Source organism: Gopherus flavomarginatus, chromosome 13 (genome assembly GCF_025201925.1).
Source record: "Gopherus flavomarginatus isolate rGopFla2 chromosome 13, rGopFla2.mat.asm, whole genome shotgun sequence".
In the NCBI taxonomy this organism is placed as follows: domain Eukaryota; kingdom Metazoa; phylum Chordata; order Testudines; family Testudinidae; genus Gopherus; species Gopherus flavomarginatus.
This window is the reverse complement of record NC_066629.1, coordinates 27,590,484-27,610,258: the sequence shown is the minus strand read 5'-3', so window position 1 is coordinate 27,610,258 and position 19,775 is coordinate 27,590,484. Positions and strand designations below refer to the sequence as shown.

At 55.4% G+C, this 19,775-nt stretch overlaps 2 protein-coding genes across 4 annotated transcripts in view; one reads left to right on the top strand and one right to left on the bottom strand.

The window, feature by feature from the left end:
* Positions 1–5,181, top strand: part of PCSK7 (proprotein convertase subtilisin/kexin type 7) — a 62,615-nt gene extending 57,434 nt beyond the window's left edge. For all 3 annotated transcript variants that reach the window (XM_050921886.1, XM_050921885.1, XM_050921888.1), the window contains exons 15-16: positions 480–597; positions 1,814–5,181. In XM_050921886.1, coding sequence (XP_050777843.1) covers positions 480–597; positions 1,814–2,233 — 538 coding nt within the window. In that variant the 3' untranslated portion in view covers positions 2,234–5,181. The remainder of the gene's footprint in view (positions 1–479; positions 598–1,813) is intronic.
* Positions 5,182–6,460: 1,279 nt separating this feature from the next.
* On the bottom strand, positions 6,461–18,702 carry TAGLN (transgelin). Its single transcript, XM_050921918.1, has 5 exons — positions 18,587–18,702; positions 9,001–9,200; positions 8,719–8,896; positions 7,873–7,975; positions 6,461–7,216 (listed from the first exon to the last, which is right to left on the bottom strand). Exons 2-5 carry the CDS (start codon positions 9,178–9,180, stop codon positions 7,072–7,074), a joined length of 606 nt encoding a protein of 201 aa, XP_050777875.1. The 5' UTR covers positions 9,181–9,200; positions 18,587–18,702; the 3' UTR covers positions 6,461–7,071.
* Positions 18,703–19,775: the final 1,073 nt, after the last annotated feature.

The following is a 19,775-nucleotide window of genomic DNA, read 5'->3' as shown; positions in this document are numbered from 1 at the left end:
CAGGGCCTCTGGGATGGTCTCCTGCTTGCTGGTAAAAGCCTATGTGTCCACACATTCTCTCTTCTCGCATCAGCCCTGCCTGTCTCTTGGTTGTGTATGTGTTACTGGCCCCGTGGCCAGATGGGGCAAACAGGAGCAGGGGATCTGAGAGAAAGACACCTCATCCCATCCTGCTCCTCAGGGCCTGCTCCAGCCAGCACATGGCAGTGCTGGAGCCAGCAGTCCACAGCCCTTTACAGCCATTCCCTGCGCTAGCCGAAACAAGGGGGATGCAATCAAAACTCTTCTCCTCAGCCACAAACCACCTGCCCTGCCTGGGCTGTCTCCCACTCTGACTTCCCCTCCCCAGGCAGGCCTAGGGGAGCCCACCTGCTGGGACCATTCGTTCTCTAGTGCTGCGTTCCTCGGCCCTCTTCCTGGCTGCTTTGCCTCTGGGGGCCTGTCTGGGTCAGTTTATTGGATGTGTGTCTTGGCTTCAGGCTGCTGGAGAACGCCATGAGTGGCCAGTACTTGAGCAGTGGTGAATCCCTGCCGTGCCCTCCAGGGCTGGAGATCTCCGAGGAGGAGCCGTACACCATCACAGCCAACACCCTCAAGGTAAAGCCTGCAGGGCCTGCGCAGAGAGTACACCAGGGGCCCATCTTTGCTCTGGGGAGCTGATTGGGGGCTGGATGGCTCGAGGGGGCAGCAGTGGGATCTGGAGTGTGTCCTCTGGGGCACCAGTTCCTGTCCTGTCCAAGTCAGCAGCAAGCCAGAGTACTTAATACGTGACTGCTGGTTGCTGGAATGAGTTGGGCAGGGCATGTCTCAGCCCGGTCCCCACCGTACACGGACCCACACGGCAAGAGCCATGAACACACCATTAGCATGAACTGCCAGGCCCCAGCTGCCCGTCTCAGCAGAAAGCCAAGGGCTGGCTAGGCTTTGGACCCCGAACTCCCCTCTCCCCAGAGGGAGGGTCCCTGCGGCTGGCACTCGGTATGTTGCCTTCTAAGTGGGGACGGCGTGAAGACCTGTGGGGCAGTACTAAACGCACTGAAAAGTTCCCATCGACCCTGCTTGCTGGTGCTGAACTGGCTGGCCAGCAGCATCTGGGAGCAAAGCCAGGCTGGCAGGCCAGAGACTATCAACACAGGGACGCTCATTGCGAATGCTGCCCTGGTCCGGCCCTTTGGGCATCCGCCTCCTCCTAGGGCCTAGTGAGCAAATCCCACACAGCAGCTGCTTTGCCCTGTCCATTCACCATCCTCCCAAGGGCTGGCTCTGCCCAGTTCTGCTTTCCAGTGCCACGCAGCGGGGAAAGGGGTTTCCTGCATGTCTGAGGTTTCGCGGCCCCCCAACATTAACACACAGGTCCCACTTTGCAGCCCCCACCCTACTGGGCAAGTTTGGAACGTGACTCCCTGGCGAGCTCACGCGTGCTGTTCCTTCGCTGGCTTGAGCGATGGCTGCCCAGAGAGACAAGGATCTTCCCCAGGTCCCGTCCTGGAGCCCGGCCACTCCACTGAGCTCAGGCTGCTCCTCGGCTAAACCAGGCGCCCCTGGGAGGAAGGGAGCCAGCTGGCCTGATGCAGCTTACAAAGCTATCTGCACTCCTCCTTCGCAGCAAACACAAGACTCTGAAGTAGGTGTGGGCATGTTTGAGGCCCGTCCTTGGACTCTCTCCCCTCTCAGGCCAGCTGGCATGGCTACCAGCATGGCACTCAGTTCCACTGGGGTAGAGAGAGCAGAAGAGACTAGCTCCTGGGTTTCGATAGGAGGCTTTGGTTTCTAATGGGGTTTTCTCCTTCCCTTTTCCCCTCCCCCTCCCCAGATGCTCATGTTGCTGGGATGCTTTGCTGTCTTCTGGACTATCTACTACATGCTGGAGGTTTACCTGTCCAGAAAGAACGTGGTCTTCAATCTGACGTGCAACAGCTTCCCCACCTGCAGGGGGTACCCCAGGGCTGGGCGGCAGAAGAACATGGAGAATGGGATGGATATGGAGTCCATCCCGCTCAATGCGGGGAAGGACATGGAAGACGTGGAGATGGAGTCGGAGCATCCACTGCCCAGCCCGGAAGCCCCAGAGAACTTAGGGGAAGAGGGAATCTGGAGTCCCCAGGACCCCAAACCTCACAGCAATGGCCGAACTGCAGGCTTACACGAAGCAATCCATTCGGGCTCAGGGTATCTTGGCCGGGACCTAGCCTCCGAACTCCTCTCAGCAGACAGGGAGCAGCAGACATGCTAGCGGGAGCTGGGAGCTTGGCCTGCTGGCTGATATTGGGTACTGTCCTTCCCTGGGTGCGGCGGCGGGAGACGTTACAACCCCCTACAAGAGCCACCGCTGACTTGGGGGGCGCTGGTGGTGGATGTAGCTCGGGTGACACAGGCCCATGGCTGAGAGGAGGGACCAGTGTCTTGCTCTCAACATTCCCCATTGCAAAGGCGCCTGTCCCTGCCATTTATAAACAAAACAAGCCTTAACTCATTTCATAACCGAGTCTGTCCAGGGGCGAAACTCACGGCTTCCCTCCTTCCTCAGCCATAGGCCCTGCGCTCCTGCTCCCTGCTCGTGAGCACCCGGCATCTGCTGAACTGAGCTTCCCTTTGTCTCCCAGGGTGCCCGCCCGGGGCCAGCCTGGCTGCTGGTGGAGGAACCTGGGCTCTCCTGCCGGGGCAGCATGGTGGCACTCAGCGAGTCCAAGTGCTGTCTTGGGGCTGGCTTTGCAGTGGTGCTCTCAGGTGTTGGAGAGGGAAGCCGGAAGGTTTCTATGCGGGCAGCCCCCAGGCCCTCTGGCTGGTGCCCTCCCTGTCATGCGTTCTGCAGGCAGGGCGCAGTCCTGGGGGAAAGGCGGAGATGGTGGAAGGCCCCTCAGGAATTCTCTCAGAGTGGGGGAGTAGCCTAGGGAGAGCCCCAGCCTGACTCCTATCAGCACTTTGACCCCAGTGAATCTCCATTGCCTTCAGTGACAGCCCTAGGAAAGTGGACAGCTCTTACTGTTGGATTAGCTGCAGCCAAACCCCGCGGCTGCGGTACTCGGATGCTGGAATGGCTCATGCAGGGTGATTCTGCAGCAGAGAGAGCCTGGGTTCTGGACCTGGTGATTCTGGCTCATGTTCTGGGGTTACGCCCAGGAGTGGTTGCATGCCCCAGAGTTTGCCCAGGCCCCTTGCCAGGAGCCCTGGGGCTGCCCCAACCTGCATTAGTGGAGGAGACTGTCACCCCCTTTGTTACAGACCTGCAGGGACTAAGGGCCCAGCCCTTCAGCCAGCTCGATCACGGCCTGGCCACACGCTGTATTGGACACAAGGGTGGCACTGCCAGGCTGCCCTGTCTGGCCGCCCCCAGGTTGACGTCTGTACAGTCCCTTCGGTCTTGTAGGGTTAGTTACTTCACTGAGTCGGGGCTGGATTTTCTGAGATGCCTCCCCCAGAGGGGAGTCCAGCCACTGAGCTGTCCCTCTGCATGCCCTATCTGTCTCTTGTCCTCAGCACGGGTGCTCGCTCATGCCCAGTGCACTTCTTGCCTCCCAGAGCTCAGCCCAAGGGTCGACACCCAGACTCTGCGAATGCTCCAGAGCTATTGGGGACCTCGAGAAATCACTGAGTGAGTTGGGGCATGGGGAACTGATCAGCCGTGCCTGCCTGTAACCAGCAGGCTGGGAAGGTTAGAGCTAGGCTGTCCCTTTCCAGAGCCCCTGGGAGCTAGGGCACTGGCAGGAGTCAGGTAGGTGCATGGGCTCCTGCTGCCATGCAGTCATGGTCTTACACAGGCGTGTGCTGGGCACTCTGAAATTCTTGGGAGCCCTTGGCCTGTTAGCGGGGGGGGGCAGAGTGAGGCTTCATGCAGAGTCATCTGCCCCGGGAGAAGTGTCGTGCACTGGATGTGACTTCCCCAGCCCTGCACATGGCTGTGTTAGCTGGATGGCAGCTGGGGCCATATGAGCACAGAGTGTGCTGGCCAGCCATCTGTCTGTCTTTGCCTTGTATCCCATTGGCTTTGTTCCTGTTTTCATGGCACAAGGGCAGGGGGAAGCTCTCACACCAATCCACCGGGGCCCTGCTCAGCCAGCAACAGCCACAGTTTGGCTTGTAGTGTTTGTCATTTAAGTTCCGAAGATGCTGTCCTCCCCCTCATCTACCTGAGGCATCGCAGCTTCTGCTGGAAAAGTCTCTGCTTGGGACAGAGGCAGGGGGACCTGGAGTGTGTCTAAGCCTGCTGCTTAAAGCAGTGGTTCTCCCTGGGAGGAGACCCTAACTGGCCATTAAGGCATCCTTGGTGAAGGTGTCCTGCATCGCGAGAAGGCCCTTTACATAGTGTGTAGCTACTTGGTTGACTGTGGTAGCCAACATGAAATCTAGTGGCCTTTGCTTTGCTGACTGGAGGCTTCATTCACCCTTCCTCAGCCAGCTGCCTTACCCAGCCGTCCATGTTTTCTGGGCTCTGCCTGCTGGCAGCAGCAGTCTCAGCCCACTGCACATGTTTCACCTCCGGATCGCTTAGTAGTTGGCTAATGTTAGCCAGGTAGAGCAAATGTTGACGAACAATCTGCTTGCCCATTTCCAACAACAGTAATTGCACCTTTTTCTCCCTGCTGTTCCCTCCGGCCACCACGCTCACCCCATCCTCTCACAAACTAGCCATTGTCTGGCTAGAGGAAAGTAAAGGGCCTGGTGTGCACGTTGAGGCCTGGCACAGGGCATTCACAGCAAACGCAACTGGTTGGCCCAGCGAGTGCAGTGAGAAGATGTCTTTCCCCTGGTCTAGTCCTATAGCATGTCTGTGTCAGATTCCCAGGACAGGGCCCAGAGGAAGGTGGGGTGCAGAAGCGTCTGCGCCCCTCCAGCAGCTTGAGGGGAGGCCATCAGAGGACCCCAACTCCAGCAATACACTGCATGGCTGGATGAGGGTGTTACGGTGACCGTGTGTCTCCAGCAATGGCCTGCTCTGCTGCTTAGCACAGTGCTCCTCTGTCAGCCACACTGAGGGAGCAGATTTTAAATCCTGCATGGGTTTTCCATGTGAGCATTTTAAACGTTACATTGAGGTTAACGGGTTGGGGGTTTTAGTTGTTTTTGCAACAATCCATCACAGACTTTGGGAGCTTTTCTTTTTCTAGAGATTTGGGGTTTTATTTTTGAAACAGCAAAGGCCTTTTTGTGCAGCTTTCCAAAATAAAGTATTTAAAAACCAGACTGGAAGCCGAAATCTCTCTGTGCGCCAGTTGGCTGCTTTTTAAACTGCTCTGAGCATTCCAACCGCTCCCCCCAGCAGAAGAGCAAGCTAACCAGGCACTTGCCAGCAGGCAGGCTGGCGTGGAGCATAGTTTTGACTGACTTGGTCTTCTCAGGGTGGCAGGGGCTGATTTTCAGGGGTGCTGAGCACCCGCAGAGCCAGGGAACATCCCTAGGACTGTGTTCAGGACCCTTGAGGCTCAAACCCAGCCTGCATGGGTGGCTCTGACGGTTAGCAGATGGCAGGTGGGCCACCCCAAGAGGCTAGCAGAGCCATGTCAGTAGGCATTCATTGCTCGCTGTGCAGAGAAAATTGCCATTGGCATGGCTAATTCCTACTTAGAACCACACACAAAACAGCTGGCAGACAGGTGGTTAGTTCCCACAGCTGGCTGTTTGCTGCAGCCTTGGTGAGCTGCTGTCCTTCAGACAACGGACAAGTATTGCCCCAAGCGTTTCAGTGCCGAACGCTGACCTAACTTCAGAACTGTAATCGCATGCAGGGAACGGGGTGGGATTTTGATTTGTATTTCCACTGCTGCTGACTGACCTAAGCCTTGGCTTTGTAGGACCGATGAAACATCAGCCTGTTGTTCCCTGCACTGGCTCTTTGACCATGTTAGGCATGCCCAGGGCTCTGCAGACATGCCAGAGGATGCTGGGGAATAACGGACGGGGATGAGTAAGCAACCAAGCTTCTTCTTCACCCAAACAAAGAAAAATCAGCAACTCAGGCCAAAAAGGGCCATTGGCTGAGGCTGCTTCATTCAAACCAGAGGGTGAAAAATCAAAATTCCCCTAAAGCTCTGTGTGTCCAGCTTCTGAGTGCTTGAACAAGGAGGAGTAGCTATGTTTTAAATGTCTGAAGTATCTTTTAAAGATATCAGTGCCCCTGCTTTGCTGGACAAACACGTGGCTGCAAAATCAGTCTCGTCTCTTTGCCCAGCTGGGGGAGGACTTGGGTTTTCATTGAGTCATGGATTATAAAGCCAGCAGGAACCACTGTAATCATGGAGCCTGACATGTATTACACAGGCCATAGGGCTTTCCTGCACTAATTCCTGTTTGAAATAAAACAGCTCTGTTAGAAACGCACTCAGCTTGCCATTACCCTCTTTTCTGTAGCATTCACTCAAACCATTTGATGCTTTTCGGCTTGAGTTTTTGTGAGTGCTTGAAACTGAAGATCCAGGATGGGCTAGTCAGACTTTAAAATAAAAAAACCCTCAGCAAACTGAAGTAGAGTCATAATTCTTTTAATTTTGACCAAAAAAAAAAAAGTACAAAACAGAGGCTAAGTTGACTTCCTTCCTGTTTGCAAGGATCTTTACAAAAGCACTTTGTTTTGCTTGTGCAAGATTTATTGAAAGGCTGGGTAATTCCAAGTATGCTACAGGTACGTGCGTTCCAATTTAGCCTTCTTGGGGGCGGGTGTAACATTGGAGGATGTTCGTAACAACCTTTTCTATAGAACAGTAGAAAAACCTAGCTCACAATACAATTACGTCATGGGGAGTGAAGCAGAGAACATGCAAAGGTCTGAGAGGAAAGGCGACGCTGGGAAATGGAGCAAGTGGTCAATATTTGTGGCTGAAATAAAGTTTCTCCTATAGAGAAATACTTGGGGCGGGGGGGAGTCTCCCCTCCTCACTCCCTGCATCGCCTTGTGGGCTGGGGTTAGGAGTTGTTTAAAATTTACTGTGGTAATACCAATGGATTTGGGTTCGGTCCAATTGGCGGCCTTTGCGCTCCACTGGCTCTATTCACATTGGCTGCAGTTGGGCTCTGGTCAGGAGGGAGCTAAGGACCCAGTTCCTGTGATGGGGTTTGTTTTCTCTTCTCCGTGGCTGTCTAACTGATGATCTGCCGGGGCCGCCCGTAGCCTGTCATGCCAGCCTGCGAGGCCCCCTTGTTGCTGCCCATCTGTAAGCCAATCACATTCTTCCCTTCCTTCAGCTGGCTGTCGGAGAAATCCCGTTTGTACTCCTGGGATTTCCTGGAGAGGGAGAAACAATCATTCCAGGCCCCTGCTCTCCTGAGCATCCCATCCTGAAGGGACGCAGCTGATGGGCAGGAGAGGATAGAGCAGGGATGGGATCCCTTTCCTTCCTCCCTTTCCCCTCCCCGCCCTCACAGCCAGTTGGGCTCTGCACACCTCTGGGCTTGTGCAGAGATTTTCCCTGGAACTAGAGCTGGTCCAAACTTGTTCACTGGGGAGTCATTCTGACCAGAACAACCAGCTTTTCGTCCGCGTGTTCACGAAAAGGTCCCTGCTTCCAGTCCGTTTGCGGGAGCGGGGGGAAAGGCCTGACACCTTGTACGGAAAATGGATGTTCAAAACCTGACAACTTCCTGACTTTGTGGTGCTTTTTTGTGACAAAACAAATTTTTGGCCTTGGGAAGTTTCATCAAGGACAGAGCCACTGAAGTTTCCTGCCCCGGATAACTGACGGTTTGACCAGCTCTGCACACAGCCCCTGGCTCGAACGCAGGGGAAAGGCAAGAGACCCTGTGCTACCAGCCCGGAGGCCTGGCACCCATTTGGAGGGGCTAGCATTGATCCCACCCCCTACACCTCTGCTCCTGAGGTCCTGCCCCCAGCGGCAGGAGATGCTGAGGCCGGGCTCGGGGAAGGGATGCTTTGCTGCTTACTTCATAAACCAGGAGGGGTCCCCGCGGTAATGTCCATCGTTCTTCGTGACCGCCAGGCTGCCCAAGGCCATGACTGTTCTCTGCACAGCTGCTATGTCCTTGCCTGCAGAAGGAAGGGTGTGTCATACATGAGTGCCGGAAACCTCTGTGCGCATGTGATATGTAACTCTGCACCCACATGGTGTGCTTTCCACTACCCACAAAGCTGGGGGAGCCTTGCTCAGTGAGGGGCACAGAGAGGTGCAGCACAGTGCAGGGGTGTGCCTGGCCCCCAGGATCCTGCTCTCACCACCGCCCCACAGCAGCACCCCCAGACATGTCCTTACATCAGCTTCTGCAGCACGTGTGTTTGTTCTTTGGGATTAGGCTGTAGAGCACGCCTGCAAAGAGGCAAACGTGTTACCTGCTGGCAACTTCGAACATGAGCCACCACTCAGCAAAGGCTTGTCAGTCCTATGCAGTAAGTACACACCAGTTGCAGCAGGGCCTACCCTATTTACACTCCCAGTTTGGGGGGGGGGTGGTTCCTACCCCCCAAGAATGGGCTCAGGGAGGAAGCCCAGCTCCTAAGGGAGCACCACACTTCAGCTCACTCACTCTTTGGACACCTCCACCCTGTCTGTCTCCATCTCATATCAATTGGTTTATACTCGGATTGTGAGAGCCAGGCACAGGGACCAGCTCTTTGTTCTGTGCATGTGTACCATGCCTAGCGCCATGGGGCCCTGCTCGGTGACTGGGGCTCCTGGGGGCTACAATACTGTAGATGATTAACTAGTAATGCATGCCTGGATCAGCCCGTCACACGGGCAGGACCAGCTGATGCGCCCAGCCCCCTACCCGCACCTTCGAACAGGTCGACTGTCTGGAAGATGTCTGTTTTCACCACACCATAGTCCTCAGCTGCCTTCAGGAACTGGGCCACCTGCTCCATCTGTTTGAAGACCATGGTGGGAGGAGGTTTGGGGATTTTCACAGGCTTTGAGCCTTCTGGGTACAGGCTGTTCACCAGCTCGCTCAGCACCTGCAAGCGAAGGAGAGGGCAGATGCAGCATTGAATGGCCCAGTGCAAAGGGAGCCAGCAGATGGCCTGGCCCCCACCCGGCCCTAGAGAAAAGCCGCACTTACTACGCCATTCTTCAGCCAGACCTGGAACCCCAGCCTGCCACGTTCAGGGCGTCCCACGCCAGCCCCGCACTGGGCCACGATCCACTCCACCAGGCGCTCTTCCAGTTCATCGTCATACTTCTTCTCGATCTTGGACTGCACATCCCTGCTCAGCCCATAGGAGGGTCCCTTGTTTGCCATGGTCACTGATGGAACGAGCCCTGGAGGATGGGAAACAAGCTGTGTGAACCCGGCCTATGGCAAACAGAAGCTGGGTTGCACTGTTGGCTCTCTCTCGGCAGCAGAGACAAGGGGGTGAGTCACACGTTATGCGGCCACTCGCTGCCCACACTTACTAGCCAATTCCCGTTTCAGGTTCTGCAGGTGGAGCTGGGAGACACAATGGACCCCGAGTTTTCTTTGCCCTCCCCAGCACCTCCCAAGCTGCTTCTCAGGGGCACTGCCAGAGTCTGCCCTTTTCACACCATGCAATAATGGGGGCTCTGGCTCTCTTGGGCACCTGCTATCCCATGCCCCATTGCAGGAACCTTGCCCCATACCAGCCGCAAGTGTTTAACGTGGCTGTGGGAAATGCTGCTGGAAAAAGCAGCCTTGGGAAGCCCCTGCAGGTGGTTTTAGCCACAGGAGGAGGCAGAATCCTGTTACCAGCCCGCTCTCCGCAGGGCACCAGCTCCACGGAGCTCAGTTTGGGAACCTGTGTGCATGGGCAATTCCCATCGGCACCCTCCTGGGGCACTTGACAAGCACAAGCTGCGGCTGGGCACAGCGCTTTGGAGTGGGAAGGGAGCCAGAGAAGATGTGGGGGGGTCCAGGCCAGGAAGAGATCTGCTATGCACTGCACCAAGGGGCTCCACTCCCCAAAGCCAGACTCCTGACATTTACATCCTCCCTGCTTTAGCCAGTGGTCTCATGCTCTCCAGTGCACTGAGCGTGATCAGCAGCAGAGCTCCATGTTGTGTAATGTTAGACAGCAAGGCTCTGGGCTGGGCTGGGGTGTATCACTGCCCTGTGCTCAAATAAAACCAAACTCTTTGCAGAGGAGAGGTCCTCCAGCAGCTGAACTTGTGGACCTGCTCTGGTGTGGAGGGCCATGACTTCTGCTCCCAGTCTGTGATGCCCAGAACCAAGCCAGGTACTCTCGACTCCATTCCACACGGTTGAGCTGGGTGGTGTGAAAACAATCCATCCTACCTTCCTACCAAACCTCCCACACCCAGGGGCCCAAGGCCATGTGCAGACAAACTGACACAAACGCTAGAGGGGGCTCACTGCTCCCCCCACTGGGCTGCAGCATCCCGCCTCCCCCAACACAGAATGCAGTAGCTGTTTAACATGCACAGCAACATTGCCCAGCGGGACGTGGACCCAGCTCTGTTTGCTATTGGTCTCAATCCCCTGTAGCGCCAAACAGCGACAACAGCCTAGGAACTGCACACCCCTTACAAGTTCCTGGACTAGATTTATCCAGGAATGGGGCATTCTGCTTTAGCATCCTCCTCTCTTGGAGGAGAATTTCACCCACTCCTCTCTATTGGCTCGTGACAGGCTCCCTCCACAACTGCATGCCTCCAGTGGCGAAAGCGACTGGCTCCTGTCCCGGGATGGAGAAGACGACGAGTTGGAAAGGAAGCCCACCCTCCACTCACCCTGAAGCGCCTGCCCTGCAGGACCTATCCTCCAGGAACTTATCTCATTCTTTTTTGAACTTGGGGTGACATTTTAGGTTTGGGGGCAGAGGGACTTTAACTGTGATTCTAAAGGCTACTTGGGCACCTGAAAACTCCTTGGTTTTTTGCAGCTAATGACTTAGATACAGTGCTCCTGTCAGATAATTTCTAATTTCTATATAAAGAAAGAAAATAAAATAAATATTAGACCCACTCTTGTTCTGACATCTTGTGTCAATTCACTTAAGGGACACTGGTTAGATTTTAAAATTTAATTTATGTTCTTACTTGGTTACTAACTCTTGAATACAACAGTGAAAACAATTGTAGAAAAACCTAGATGACTTTCTATCCCTTTTTTGCAGTTCATCAAGCTACAACAGATCATTTAACATTTGGAAACATTTTATTAGGGCAAGGCCTCGTGAGTTTATACTGCACCTGCCTGGGGCTCTACGGGTGTTACCATACTACAAATAACAGACTAGAAACTGACTTTAAACAGGAGTGAAACTAACACATTCAAGTCACTTTCATAGTATTGCCAACTCCACATTTTCAAAAATCAAGAATCAGGCTCACCAAAAATCATGAGATTGACTTTAAAATTATGAGATTATGTAAAAATAATAGATTGGTGGGTTTTTTTATTTACAATCTGCTTTTTGAGCCTTTAAGGTACATTGAGGGGGGTCACATTTTGAAGCTTTCTCCACAGCCACAAGGGCTAGAAACTTCATTTTTCTGAAAGAAGGAAAGCTGCAATCATCACATATCACTTGACTCCAGGAGCTGGGGCTTTAAGGAACACAATAATTCTCATGAGACTCATGACAAAAATCATGAGCATTGGGAACACTGCTTACACTTCTGTTTAAAGGCTAGTTACTTCCCAGAAGGTTCTTAAACACAACACTACAGTGATTGAGGAGCAGTTTTCACATAATATTTTAAATAAAACACCAAGAAAATTCAATGTTTTAAATTGGGGGAAAAAAATTGAGATTTCTGAGGTATCTCAGGGCCACTGCAGGCAGGAAAGGAAAACAAACAGGTACAGGAGCTCTGGGCAGCGCTTCCTTTTGAAAGAAAGTTGGAGACACAAAACTTCTAGTCCTTAAAAACTTCTACTGCTATTAGGGACTCCACTCATAGATAGAACCGTCACAATGAACCTGTGATAACGTGTGGTCAATAACTAAACACGTCATACATAAATATCTGAGCTGTCTTATCCAGAGTTACACATCTTATATGCATAGGCATAGGGACTACGTTTTCTGGCATATTCTGAACAGTGCGGAGTGCACAGATGGCGCCCAGTGACTAATACAAACCATGACAATAATGGGCGATTTTATGGACTCTGTGGATGTGTCACGGAGTGTAGGGGACACAAGGCCCTGCACCCCCAGCTCCCTGCGATTCTCCATGACTCTCAGCCAGCCAGTAAAACAGAAGGTTTATTTAGATGACAGGAGCACAGTCCAAACGGGTCTTGCCGGTACAGACAACAGGACCACCGTTAGTTAGGTGCGTCTGGGGGCCCCAGGGAGGCCACAACCCCGTTGGGGCACCCCTCTCCATTTCCCAGCCAGCTTCAAACTGAAACTCCCTCCAGCCTCTCACTCAGCCTCCCCTCGGCCCCTCCCCTAGCTTTTGTGCCCTTTGTCCAGTGTCCTGGGCAGAGGTGTTACCTGTCCTCCAACCCCCCCGCCCCCGGGTTCTCATGTTACATGCTCAGGTATGCTCCCTTCCCCAATGCAGGCAGTCCCAGCAAAACGCCCCTGCAACCCTCCCAGCTCAATACTCCCCACTCAGCAGTCAAAACAACACATCAAGAACATTCCCACTTCATCACAGGATGCAATTTCTGTTCTTTGTTCTGGAACTGGTCTCAATACAGCTGAAATCCTAAGAATTTGATGTATAATCACATCTAATACTCAGGCGGCACTTTCTCATTCCTTCCTTTTCTCAAATTCAGAACAAAAAATGATAAAACAAAGTGGTTTTCAGTTAAAATCTAAAATGGCACAGCAGGCATCACTGCACAACCCATGGAATGCCTGTGCGACCTCAGGGCAGTGCTGTAGGGACTGAGATTGAAAAGTTTTTAGGCACCCAAAGATGCTGCTGGGCATCTAGTGGGGTTTACAAAGCACTGAACTATCTAAGCTCTTTTGAACATCCCACTAGGTGCCTAAATACCATCGAAAATCTGCATTTTAGTCTGTGTGTGCCTCAGTGCTCCATCTGTACAATGGGCATAATAGCATTGCTCGACCTCACCGAGGGGCTGTGATGTGAGGCGCTCAGATACTGCAGTGATGGAGCCATGTAAGTACCACAGGTAGCGTGGGAACTTCTCTATGTCACTGCTAGCCCTGCTCTGCGGTTCGGCCCCTTCTTTTCACTTATGCCCCTCACACCTTCCTCTTTTCTGAATGCAACCTTGGCTCAGAGGGCTTGGCTGTATTTCTTCTGAGTCCCCTGTGTTCACGCTTCAACACCCCATTCACAGAGGGCTTCCTGTTTTACAAGTTCATCCAGGGCCAGTGCTACCATTTAGGCCAACTAGGCGGTTGCCTAGGGCGCCAAGATTTGGGGGCACCAAAAAGCAGCACCCCCAAAAAAATTTTAAAGCGTTTCAGTGGCCGCTGCACTGGGGGGGGGAGAGGAAGTCTGAGCAGCGGCCGACAGCCCAGGGGTTCCCATGGGTCAGCGCACCGCCGGCAGCCCGGGGGTTCCACCGCACAGTAGCTGCTTCGCTTCTCCCGCCTCTCAGGCTTGCAATTAGCTGTTTGGTGCCGCAAGCCTGGGAGGAGAATTAGAGCAGGGGGCAGCGTGCTCGGGGAGGACGCGGAGCAGAGGTGAGCTGGGGTGGGGAGGTACCGCGCGCGGCTCCCCGGGCCAGGGGGTGGGGGGGGGACGTGTCTCAGGGCAGGGGGGACGGGGAGCTGCTGCAGGGCTGGGGGCGGTGCAAGGTGGCAGTTTCGCCTAGGGCCCTGGATTCATCTAAGGGACGTCCAGCTCCTTAATTAAATACCAGCCTTTTCTGATCTTAATCACCGTGCCTCTGTTTGTAAACAAAACACTGACGCCGGGAGCACAAGCTGGGAGAAGCCCTCTCTGCAGAACTCGCACTCCACACGAATGCCAAGCTCCGCCTGGGGGGTTGGCACCCTTGACACTTAAGTGCTTGGGGGTCAATTCCCCATGTCTCTGCCTCCACACACCTCCCCCGACCAGTCAGGGGATCAGCAGGTAACACTAGCCAGGCACACTTTGCTTGGTGCAGCCGGGGTCTTCGCTGCCAATGTGCACCTGGTCCTACACCTCACAGCTGCCCCCAAACCCCAGCAGGACCTCCCTGTGGGACCCTGCCCTTCTCGCCCAGGCGTCCCCTCATGCTGTGGCTGCTTTGCTGGCTGCTGGAATCACTATCCTCCCCTCCAGGCTCTGCAGCAGCCTCTGCCCCCGGCATTGAATCTGTCTTTGTGTGCTCCCACCGCTGTGCCAGCGCCCCCGACCCCGGCAGGCTGGAGCAGCTCTTCCTGGAGCTGGGGCTGTCCCAGGCCCCACAAGAACAACTCTTAACTACTAGCCCGCAGCGGCTGGGAGGTCAGGTGAAAATGCAGCCGCCTCATCCTGAGGGCCATTGGCTGGATTTCAGAGCTGCATGTTTGTCCCTGCCATGCCGAGTCCCGTGCCCAGACAGGCTGCGACACAAGCCACTGCTACTGCTCAGGTCAGCAGGCATTCGCTCCCAGTCTCAGCCGGTGCAACAACACTCTGGGTTAGGAACCAGGTCCCCAGTGGGCTCCCGAGCGCCCCCAGCCCAGCAGAGTCAGCACAGAGCTAGTGACTCCCTCGGCACGCGGCGGCTTTGCCCTGGGACTGGGGCAGCGCTCTGTGTTATCGCACAGCTACCCAGAGACATGCAGCACTCAGGAGTGTGCAGCGCTGCTCCCAGCAGGTGATCAGGGAGGGTGGGGTCCCCCTGCTCTGACTGCGTTTTATTGGAAAGGCTCGAACAGCAGCCTTGTAGGCAGAGCAGTTCTGCAGCGCCAGGCCCCCATTCTCAGGAGGGGAGCAGCCCCAGCTCCTGCTGAGATCCCGGGGGCAGGGCAGTTACTGGCATGAGCTCTGCAAACCCAAGAGGCAGCATGTCGGGCTGCATGATCCTGCCAGTGGGATCCGTGCCGATTACCATGTAAGGCCATCCCCAGGACAAGATGGCTGACAGCAGCCCATGGGCGTGTGAGGGAAGGGCTACAGCTCTGCGGGCCGGGGAGGTGGATGAACTGAACTGGCCCCCAGAGGATGCTCAGTGCCTGGCTCCCACACAGAGATGAGAAGCCCTAGTGGGTCCTGCCCCGTTCGCCAAGGCAGCATCGCTCCAGACAGTGCAGTGCCCAGCCCAGGTCTAAGCAGGCCAAGCATTGGGGCTTCCACAGGCCCCGAAGGCTAATGGGCTCAGACAGCGTCCCTGATCTCACATGCAGGGGCAATAGCTAGCTCCTTTGGAAGAGTCCTGGTTAGATGCTGGGGTTAGGCAAAAGCCACATCCTGTGGCCTCCCAGCTACCCTGCTGTGTCAGCTCCAGAAATCCCCTAGGATCCCCTGATCCCAGCCCGACGGGCATGGCTAGAGATGGCTGTTCCCAGCCACAACTTTCAAGTGCTCTCCTGCAGTGACTCAGCCTGGCCAGCCCCAAATGTCCCAAACCCCGGAGATAGGGCTCATAAGACTGGGCTACACCTCTCGAGATGGTTGAAATGGTAAATGTCGGGCCTGCCTCTCTGCTGTCTGGGTTCTGAGCCATTCGGATACTCCAGGTCACAGGCTCAAGCTTTTCTTTGCAGCAGGATGCTGCGCAGCTTGGGTTCTCCTGGCTCCAGGACTCAAGGAGCTGGAGCCTCCTGGAAAACACCAGCTGTGGCGAGCCTTGCAGCACAGTGGCGAGAGCTGGCGGCTGTGAACGCTGCTCCGCAGCCACTTGGCTGGACCTGGGGCCTGTCACAGGCCACAGGCTGCCTCAGCACAGGGCCCTGCAGCACGCAGCGCTCAGGGCTGGTTAAGCTGGGGAACAGGAGAGGTTGGTACAGCTGAGAAGGAGGAATTTTTCTGAGATGCTGCCATCAGTGGCCAGTCAGTGGCCAGTAGGTAATGGGCCCAGCCAAGCAGCGTGTCTGGGAGGCCGAAACTTGAAATAAGGGCCTGGGGCTAGAGTTCTCCCCATGCGACTTGGCTGGTGTTGGTGGAGATGCACTCGGATGGATTTGTCCCTTTCAGCGCCACATTGCCAGAGCCTGAGCCTGCTCCCAGCACACCCACGCACCCCTCTGATGTCAGCGCCGCTGCCCTGGCGTCGCTGAGCGCAGGCAGGCCCCTGGTTACCAGCCGACTCTGGAACTGTCGGGTACAGCAGCAGGAGAGCAGGACTTTCCGAAGCACTCAGGTTCTCTCTGCTCCCATGCAAGTCGCTGGTCAAACGCCTGTTAGCTGCAATGCAGCCGAGTGCGGCCAGTGCTGAGTACTCACAAAAACCCACCCACCGTCTCTTGCTTTTCCCTCTGAGCTTCTCTCACACAACAATGATTATGGCCAGTTTCTGTCTCCCCAGGGGAGTTCGTGCCGCAAGACACAAGCAACCCTCAGCGTGACACTGTCAGTGAATAAAGTAGCTCAGGCCCCAGCCATGCAGCCCCGGCCCCCTACGTCGCCACACTGCAGCCAGGCAGAGCAGTCTATTTTAATGCCCATGCCTGGAGGGTGCCCCTCTGGATTGGCCTGCTCCCCATTTGTGTGGGGTGAAGAGGGAGGGGTGCATGCACTGGCACTTGGAACTTTTCCAGTTCTCTCCCTGCCCCGCTGTGATCACTGGGGCTCCAGCTCCCACGTGAAATGGAGAAATCTGCTAGCACGCCAGGAGGAGACGGCGTATCCCTGCAGAGTTAAGAAATACCCACACCTAAGCTGTCAGTGTGCGGAGATCCCACTAGCTCTGCCTGGCAGCAGACAGCAGCCCCTGGCTCTCGCTGCCTGGGGTGAGTGCCCCTAGATAAGCAGTGGAGAACCTGTCCCTCAAGGCCAGCCCTCACTGCTTCAGGAGGCTAATTAGCACCTGCTAAGTAGAAACCTGCCAGTGCATTCACAAATCATTGGCTGATCCTGTCTGGGCGCCAGCCTAGGAAACTCACCCCTGCTCCAGCGGGCAGCCACTTCTGCATCTACGAGTTTACCTGCATCCTGAACATCTAGTCCTCCGCCTGGTCCCCATGCATCCCACAGGGTGAGCAGCATCTCATCAAGCTGGGAGTGACAGAGTCACAGATCTCAGGCCAGGAGAGACTCCTAGGATCCAGCATGACCTCATGTGTAAAACAGGTCCCACCCAGGCTCTAGAATGTGGCTTGAAGAAGAACCTAGGCCACCAGAAAACTAGAGGCCTGGCCAGTGTGAGATGCTGCCAGGTGGACGTGGAACAGCCAGCCCTGGACTTTAAGCCCTTTCGAATTACCTAAGCAGGTATGATTCCAAAGCATTTATTGGCTGCAGGTCTACAGGCGCCAGCTGCTCGTTGGGTCCCAGGGATTTGCCCCGGGGGCAGCCCCCAGCAGGGAATGTCCCAGAGGATGCCAGTCTCATCACAGACCAGGCTTCACCACAAGAGGGCGCCATCACACTCCCCCAGACGTGCACTCCTGCAATGGGGCGAGGAGCTAACCCCACTGCCATGTGGGGCTGAGGGCCCCCTTTGCTAACGAATGGGTCAGCAGACACAGCACTAACTCCGGCCAGTGTCCTGAGGTTGCTTTTACAAGTGGTCTGTGCCATTTGTGTACCATGTTCTGTTCTTTAAAAGCCCCTCAGAGACCGTATGTGGTGCTGGGGTCTGTACCTTTAAGGGCTGAGCTCCCCACTCCACAGCACCTGGGCAAGACGCCATGACACTCTTCTTATGCCCGGTCCGTGAGAATGGGACACAGCATGCAGCTGAGCTTCTGCAAGCCCCATAAGCCCTGAGCATCTCTGACCACCGCCCCTTGCACCATTTCCAGTCAGCTTCAGAACATCCATTCAGCCCTGCCAGGGTCCATTTCATCTGTTTCCTTTGTCAGAGTTCTTTACTTCTGCAAACTCCCCAGTAACTGCCTACCGCCCCGTTTCCCTCTGGCTAACACAGACACATCCCTAGCACACCAAGGGACCGGCCCGCCCAGCTAGGGAAGGCATCTTCCCCACACGCAGCCCCATCCCCAGCAGGGGCCAGGCCGCCTGCCTGTGGAATGCAGTGGGAGACGCAGAAATAAGTTTAGCTTTTAAACAAAGGGCGGGGGAAGGAATCTTCTTCCTTCCTCTTGCAAGCCTGAGCTCCTGGAGGGAGCTGGGTGCTCCTGCATAGCCTGCACATGGCTCTTGGAAAGCATCGAGCAGAGCAGCTGGGTGGGTGGGCACTGGACGGTCCTGCACAGAGGAAAGGTACCCTCAGGCATCCCCCCATCCCTCCCCACAGTTCGGCCACCTTTCAATGTCTGGCAGGGACACTGCTCAGCACAGAGAGGGAACAGACCCTGGAACAATCCCCCACCTGCCAGTTTTAGCAGACGGGGGGGAGGGGAAAGAATGCACAGGGAGCAGCCTCCCATCGGCAAACCCCAGGAACCCACCGAGAAATCAAAGGCCTTTCTGCCAGGCTTTCCAAACGAGAGCTTGAGAACCCTGCCGTGCATTTCTTCACCTGTTAGAGCCCCTGGCCAGGAGAGAGCTCAGAGCAAGGCTACTGTCCCCAGCCTCCCACCCTGCTGGCTCTCTGTTTAGCTTGGAAAGCAGGCATCTGCTCTGCCTTGCTCCCCGCTCCCCCCGGCTGCCCCACTCCAGGCTCACAGCCGGAGGTTCGAGGATGCACTTACAACAAGATGCTCACGGAGGACGCTCTGCCTGGGAGTCTGGAATCTGCAGATGCTGGAGGCTGGCCCTTGTGCTAAAAGGCCAGTTCGAAGGACAGTGATGTCACCAGCACCCCCTCCGGGCCCCACCCCGCCAGCCCCACCCCGCCTCTCTGTTTGAGAAGCCAGGCCCCTCATCACAGCAATGACTCTGTGCCCAGGCACCATATTTGGGGAAAGACTCTGAAAGACAGTGACTAAAGCGTCTGTGGGAAGCATTCTCCACATGCCTGGGAGCAAATGATTTTCAGGGCCGGGACAAAACAGGGTCCTGGGGTCTGATGGAGTAAGTCCTTTTATAGACAGAAGCTCGCCAGGGCTCCTGGTGAATGTACAGGGAGGTTTTGTCCCTGACTTCATAGCTGGTTTTCCCATGTGCTCACATTCCCCATCATCGTCAGGGCTAGAGACTTGCGAGCAATGCTTCCCGGGGGGCCTGAACAGGAGGCAGGCTGCTGTGGGGCGGCCAGGGGACGAAGCTACCTCCCGAACCGAGCAGCCCTGGGGATGGCAGTGGGCTGTGAGACTGCGTGGCTGGCTTTTCAGCAAATCACATTATCGATGTTTATAGAGAAACCTTCCCTGCTCCTACCAGCAGGGTCACCTAAATAACCTCGGTCATTCCCCTACACACCAAGGCTGTTCCACAGGTTGATAGCTCCTGAGGCCAAGACTCGGATTTTGGGGGCTTTCATTGCAGGGTGCCTGGTATGAGACACCATAGAGCCTGTTTTCAGAACCGCTGAGCACCCCCACCCCAGGCACAGCCCTGGTTCTCAAGTTGCACATGGAAAGCTAGAGGTGCCAGAAGCCACAGGTATCAGAGGGGTAGCCGTATTAGTCTGGATCTTTAGAAGCAGCAAAGAGTCCTGTAGCACCTTATAGACTAACAGACGTTTTGGAGCATGAGCTTTCGTGGGTGAATAATCACTTCATCGCATCCCAGCCCAACCCTGCTCGGGCGCTAAGGCCTGACCCGCTGGGAGCGCAAGGAGGGACAGGGCATTTTAAGTTGGGGGGAAACGTGATTTGGGCAAACGGCTGGTGTCAGTTACGAGAGCGAAATCGTACCCTGAGCCCGGTCACAGCCCCCACAACATGAGGCGGCAGAGCTGAGCTGCCTCTCTGTCCCCTCAGCTGCAGCAGAGAAGCC

Excerpts from the sequence above, each read along its gene's own strand:
- TAGLN (XM_050921918.1), bottom strand. The coding sequence starts at position 9,180 with ATGGCAAACAAGGGACCCTCCTATGGGCTGAGCAGGGATGTGCAGTCC. Across the intron at positions 8,897-9,000 it reads TCTGGCTGAAGAATGGCGTA|GTGCTGAGCGAGCTGGTGAA; the intron begins GTAAGTGCGGCT and ends CTTCGCTTGCAG. Across the intron at positions 7,217-7,872 it reads GACCCCTCCTGGTTTATGAA|GAAATCCCAGGAGTACAAAC; the intron begins GTAAGCAGCAAA and ends CTCCCTCTCCAG.